This window comes from Simochromis diagramma, unplaced genomic scaffold, assembly GCF_900408965.1.
Source record: "Simochromis diagramma unplaced genomic scaffold, fSimDia1.1 OVJJ01000293.1, whole genome shotgun sequence".
In the NCBI taxonomy this organism is placed as follows: domain Eukaryota; kingdom Metazoa; phylum Chordata; class Actinopteri; order Cichliformes; family Cichlidae; genus Simochromis; species Simochromis diagramma.
The window spans coordinates 22,722,195-22,728,361 of NW_024386801.1; the positions used below are offsets into that span (position 1 = coordinate 22,722,195).

The 6,167-nt window shown below is 37.0% G+C and overlaps 1 protein-coding gene across 1 annotated transcript; it reads right to left on the bottom strand.

Moving 5' to 3' along the window:
* Positions 1 to 640: 640 nt before the first annotated feature.
* Positions 641 to 3,116, bottom strand: LOC120730299 (hyaluronidase PH-20-like). Its single transcript, XM_040026593.1, is given in 4 exon segments — positions 641 to 1,202; positions 1,309 to 1,398; positions 2,171 to 3,073; positions 3,075 to 3,116. Coding segments are annotated over 4 exon segments (1,458 nt in total). The 3' UTR covers positions 641 to 779.
* Between the last annotated feature and the right edge of the window lie 3,051 nt (positions 3,117 to 6,167).

Genomic DNA, 6,167 nt, shown 5'->3' on the forward strand with positions numbered 1-6,167 from the left:
CCCTTTCTGGACCTCATTAAAATTCAGTTGAATGTCTTGCTTATTCCAGTTGTTTGTAATGCATATCTTTTTAAGAGGTGCAAAAAATTTTGATTTGGAAATAAAATGATGTTCTTTTTTCAGATAGAAAAGGGGGTTGCTTAAGTTGGTGTCATAGAAAGAGCACCACCTGTGTCTGTTATTAAAACACACCTGACACTAAATTGTTCAAAAATCCTAATGCTAAGCATGTTATATTCACTACTCACTAGTACAGTGACAAAGAAATTATGTTAGTTGCAGCTGATAATTGTTATCATAGTTATTTTATTAACCAGCTTGCTTTAAGTACCACAGCAGATCAGAGCCAATTCGAGGGCCAGTAGCAGGGCCTGAGGTTGTTAATTTTAGCATCACAATGTTGCATTTTTTTATTGATTAAATTTTGGGAGGCTTTTATTGTGTAAATGTCTAATAATAATAGAATAAGGCAGTATTTGGTTGTGAATTTTGTGCTGGTAAAAACTCCTACTGTGGTGACCTCTTGTGGCACGATAAGAGCCATTATGGAACATGGCACAGGATATACCCAGTTCTTTCTGATCTTTGGTGTCAATTATCGGTATATAATTGACAGGTAATCACAAAAACACAGGTTAAGTCCATTTTAACCCTTTTTTAGTTTAGACATATTTTATGAAAGAAGGCTGTTGAAATGAAATAAAAAGTTCCTTTAAACAAACTTATGATCGTCTATCCACCGGAGGCAAAGGCAAACACACATACACAAACACACTCACTTACTCACTCACAAACACCCACACCAAGACACACAAATATAAATGTACATGGAGGATGGAGTGTGTCCTATCAGCAGCGCGGTTCCTTGTGTTGATGACTGCGTCGTGAATGACATTGAGCGTAATGACCGACCGGCATGGCTTTTCAGTATAGCACATGCAGTCAAAGTTTTTGTCGAACAAGTTGATGTCATCTTGTGAGAGACCACCGCTCACAGTCAAAGGTCCACCCAGGTGTTGCTGCTTGGTCTGGTAGTGACATGAGTGCAGATGAAGGAACACGTCATCATCCCAGTGCTTCCTTATACAGCGACCTTGGCCCTGGCAAAGTGCATCACCACAGAGGCGTGTTGCAGTGGAAACATTCACAATGTACCTGTTCATAACCTGCTCCAAGTGATGTTGTGCATCAAAGCAAGAGTCCTGCAGGGTTGTGGGATATTGGAACATTTGATTAAAATGTTATGATTGAAGTCTTGCATGAAAGATACCTAAAAGCAACCAATTTCCTATCAAAAGTACAATCTACCTCTGTGTCTGTGACATTCATGTCTCCCCAAGATATGACGCCAGCAGCACCCAGAGCAGCAGCTTCTCCAATGGTGTTAACCAGATCAAACTGCACAAACAGAACAGAAAGAGTCAGAGTAATGTTGACTGATAGTTGAAACTCATTATTCATGTATAAGACTAAAACAAGTCTATTCCCTAAAATACATACTTTGTAGCAATTACCTAATACCTAAACATGTGTTTGTGTGTGTGTTTTTAAATGTCATGTATTGTTACAGGTTTTTATGAAATCATTGTTTAAGACTGAGTGTAGGAACGTGGGTGTAATCCTGAGTATAATGGAAGATTTGATAGGAAATTAAGTAAACAAACCATGTTTATTGTTGTTCCCTTAAAGCTTTAGCTTAATCCAGTGAGTAAATAATACACTATAAAAGTTTTAACTCTAATAAAAGATAAGGATAACAAAGAATGTAGCTTCAGGACAATTAATACTGGTTTCACTTTTGAAGGCTTTTAAAAATTGAAACATAAGAACAAAAAACAGAATTGTATGTTTCCATGTACTCTGTGCTCTGCTAAAGTAGCTTTCCATGATTCACTGTCTACTTTGACATCAGAATGAATAAAGATGAGGAAAACATCTGCCTGAAAAAAAAAGTTTTTTGAATAGCCTGAAGCCTGAGCTATAGTGCTGGAAGATGTTAGTGAACAAAGTTTACTGTGAATGAGAGCCTTGTACTTAGAAAGTAGTTCATCCCTAAATTCTATGTTGGATGGCAGATACCTTTCATTCCATCAAGGATTGGTGAGGCACACAGAGCACAAATTGTTTCTCAAGGTAATACAATACTGTGTGTTGAGCAGTGATGTCTTACTTCTGACACATAGTCATCAACGCTGTCCTTGTACACAGGTCTTATGTAGGCATAGATAGGGATTGAATGGGTGCTTTGGGGGAGGGTTGATACCCTCATGGCTTCCTGGATGCGATGGCAAACAAACAAACGAGCTTTCCAGGAGTCTTTGAGGACCAACTCCAGGTAGATGGAAGGAAAGAGTGCCGTGGACTCTTTTCAGAGCCACAAAAGATTTTCATTCCTCTGCTTCTCAATATCAGGACACTCTCCAGTGAAGCCCACCATGTCCTGGTTGTAGTCATAGTTATAGCAGTCAGGATACAAGTAGTAACCCCAAAGTCTTTTTGGCCTCAGTTTCTTCCCAATTTGGATGATTCGGACAAAATACCTCTTGGCTGCTCTTTCAAACACAATCTTTGCCCTTTCCTCTGCCTCATCTTCAGAAAGTGAAGTGTTCTTCTTTTTGACCTTTTCGATTGAAACCTCTCTGTAGATATCTTTGCTTCCCCAGTTTCGAATCCACTGCGGTCTCCACTCTTCAAAGTCAAGCACAGCCAGGCCAGGTCCATCGGTGGGAATATAGTGCTTGATGTCATCTGCAGCATCGTCATGGTGGTCCTGCATGTCTGTTATTTGCGGCAAACCTTCATCATGCATTTCTCCAGTGTCTTCGTCAATATAGGGAAAGATGCCAAAGCGGTCAATGTAAAATATGGAGATGCTTTGGTTGGTCACCGTTTTCAGGGTGCTGCTGACAAAGCTGAAGTAGGAGAGGTCAAGGGGCATACCAAAGTGGATGTTACACAGTTCAGTTGGAGCATTCCACGTGAACATGAAGTGATGGCCAGGAAGGATAGGGTAGTCTGTCCTTGGTAAGGACCTACAGGAGGATATCAGGGCCATTGCGCTGACAAACAGGAATAAAAAAATGTTGTGTTTCATGGATCAGTTTCACTCCATACATTTTGTAACAAGAATGAGATCTGTCATAAAAGGAAACAAACACCAGTTAGGTTCGAGGCCCTGATATTGATATTCATCTTGCTTGGACAGATTTGTGCTGATGCCAGACTTATTGCTCTTTTTCTGTCTTCAAAAGGGGCAAAGTATAAAAGATGGAATTTCATTAATGAAATCATTTCTTAATTTTCCCAACATTTTCTTGTTCTTACCACATTCCAACATTTATTTTGTGTGCATGACAACAAGACGGGCTTGCCCCTGCATGTTCACAAAGTGACGACTTCAGTATTTAGCTTCACATGCAAAGACACTAAATTCCTAAATTCCTTTTGCAGGAGCAAAAGTTTTTATAAAGTTACATTAATAAGAGCACTTATTAATAACACCATATATCCAAACAAAATTCCATCTTATAAAATCTTCCAAAACAATAACTTTTGGAAGATTTACAAATGTTGCAAATACAGTTACAAACACAATAAAATTGCTAAATCTTCATCAACAAAGTTTTTTTTCTTCTTCAAATTTTCAATTTTAGTTTTATTGAACTTGATGAACTAATGATATAGATTCTTGTTAGTAAATGTAAGAGAAGTTGGGTTAAGTAATGGCAGGGTGCAAGTCTTTAGAGCATCTTATTGATTCAATGCTCAAGATTATTTTTCACACAAAGCGATTTCTCCAGGATTTAGTTTTTTCCCCATGCTTTGCAGACAGCAGTGAAACCTTATGACTTGCTCTTTTTTTTAGCAGAAGATGTGTTGTGTTCTCAATATACTGAAGAAAAAGAGCTGACTAAGCAATTGCTTGGCTTTCCTTTTGGTCTTCCCTTGTTGTATAACAGAAATGTAGCTACTCAGTAGGTACAGTTAATGTCTCTGATGTTCTCAATTCACTCGGAACAGTTACAAAGTTACAAGAAATATTGATAATAGCAATGTGAAATTTCCACAAAATGTTTCCACTCTGAATTGCCAAAGGCTGTAGGGGGATGTCTTTTTATCCTTAAGAAATGAAATCATCACTTGAAAGTATTTTGTATTTACCTTGGTTACCTTTGTTTAATATAATTAAAATGTTTCTGTTGATCTGAAATATTTAAATGAGTTGATTGCAACAACTAAATAAATGTTAAATGGACTGCTGTTTATATAAAGGTTTCGTATTCTACTTCTACTTTACTATACTAGCAGTCACCTATGGTGATAAAATGCCCATCCCTACGAGTTTGAAGGCAATGTTTGGGCTCAAAATGTGGTTTTAGTGTCAGGCTTCCAATTAGGTTATGGTTAGGTTTAGGCTGAGGTTTAGGATTAGGCATTCATTTTTGATGGTTAGCGTTAGGATAAGCGGCTATTGTGTGTGTGTGTGTGTGTGTGTGTGTGTGTTTGCGTTAGGAACCACTAGTAAGCCTGCAGTGTCAGAGCAAAGTGCTCTACTTTGGTGAAATGGTATTATGAGGTCTTTAAGATAAGATGAGGCCTGATTATTTAAACACTTTGTATGTGAGGGGAAGGATTTAAAATTTGATTCTGGATTTAACAGGGAGCCAATAAAGAGAAGCCAGTATGAGAGAAATATGCTCTCTCTTGCTAGTACCTGTCAGTGCTCTTTAACCATCTATTCCTCAAATCTACATCTCTCCTAAGAAGAAATTAAGCCTTTGGATCAAATGCAGCATTTTGGATCAAATGCAGGCTTTTCAGGGAGTTTTTAGGACATCCTGATGATAATGAATTACAATAGTCTGTTGCCAGTTAACCTGATTAGTTTTCAAATGTTCATCCAATTGTTTTTTTTATAGTACAGTTTACAAAAAATCAAATTTAAAATGAGTTAATATTTTTTTAACATTGTGTTTCTTCTCAATTCAAACATTTAATATGTTTGTTGTTTTATTGTGAATAAAATATGGGTTCATGAGATTTGCAAATCATTAAATTCTGTGTTTATTTACATTTCAAACAGTGTTAAAGCATTTTGTGAACTGGGTGTAGTTTTGCAAGGACCATCCCTGGGATTAACATAGTTTTAACAGTTATTAAAAAAACCCTTGACCTTAGAAAATGTTTCCTAACCCACATAATGACAGTTTTATTTGAGTTCTATTTATTCAACACTACACTCTTGCCAAGTTATATTTAAAGTAGAAAGCATTTCAGAGGTGCTGGCAAACTTGACCCTATAATAAATCCCTACTAAACTCTCAATCAAACTTTAAATATAAACATGTTAATCAGGTCAAATGAAGTCTCATTAATTATGTACTTACTTGTTCTGGGGGTCCAATTTGTTTTGGTCCAAAGTAAGCCCTCAGTGAGTAATTAATACCCGTTAGTCTCCTCGTTAAATAAGCTCTTGCAAGTGCTTGAATTATAGGTGGAACACTTGTGGTAGCTTGTCAGAGCTGAATGATCTGCTTCCTTGAGGTGTTCCCTCCTTTTTGGGCTGTCTTGATGTGTTCCAGGTTCCCTCCTTACTGCCTGGAGGAAGATAGCTGAGGAACCTCTGGGTTGAGGACAATCTGTCCTACCGCTACCACTCGCAGACAAAGTCTCTGTCCAGACACGCAAAGAATATGAGTGTTTGAACTTGGTCATTTGTTTGTGGAAATGTAATAAGAAGGAAATCCACCTTTAGGTTAGTTATCAAAGTGATAAAATGTATGGACCAGGTGGCTGGTTTCACCAAAGATCTTTACTCATAACAACAGATTTTAAATGTTGTTTTTACATAACAAAAGAAAGGGTATATTTTAAATAAATTTAAGTAATTAAATTCTGTAAACTGTTTCTACAAATTACTAACTTTGATTAACACTGGTCATTTTATACAGACCCATAATGTTTCTGTTTCAATGTTTCTTACGCATACTCCATGTAGTTTCACTCACATATATGTATACTTGTATGCTTTTTATTTTATTTTATTTATTTATTTGTTTTCCCCTTGTTGTATATTGTTTTCTCTTCTTACCTTTGCACCTTTGTGGTCCACCTACCCAGTTTCATTGTGCAAGAAACTGCACAATGACAATACAAAACTCTAAGTC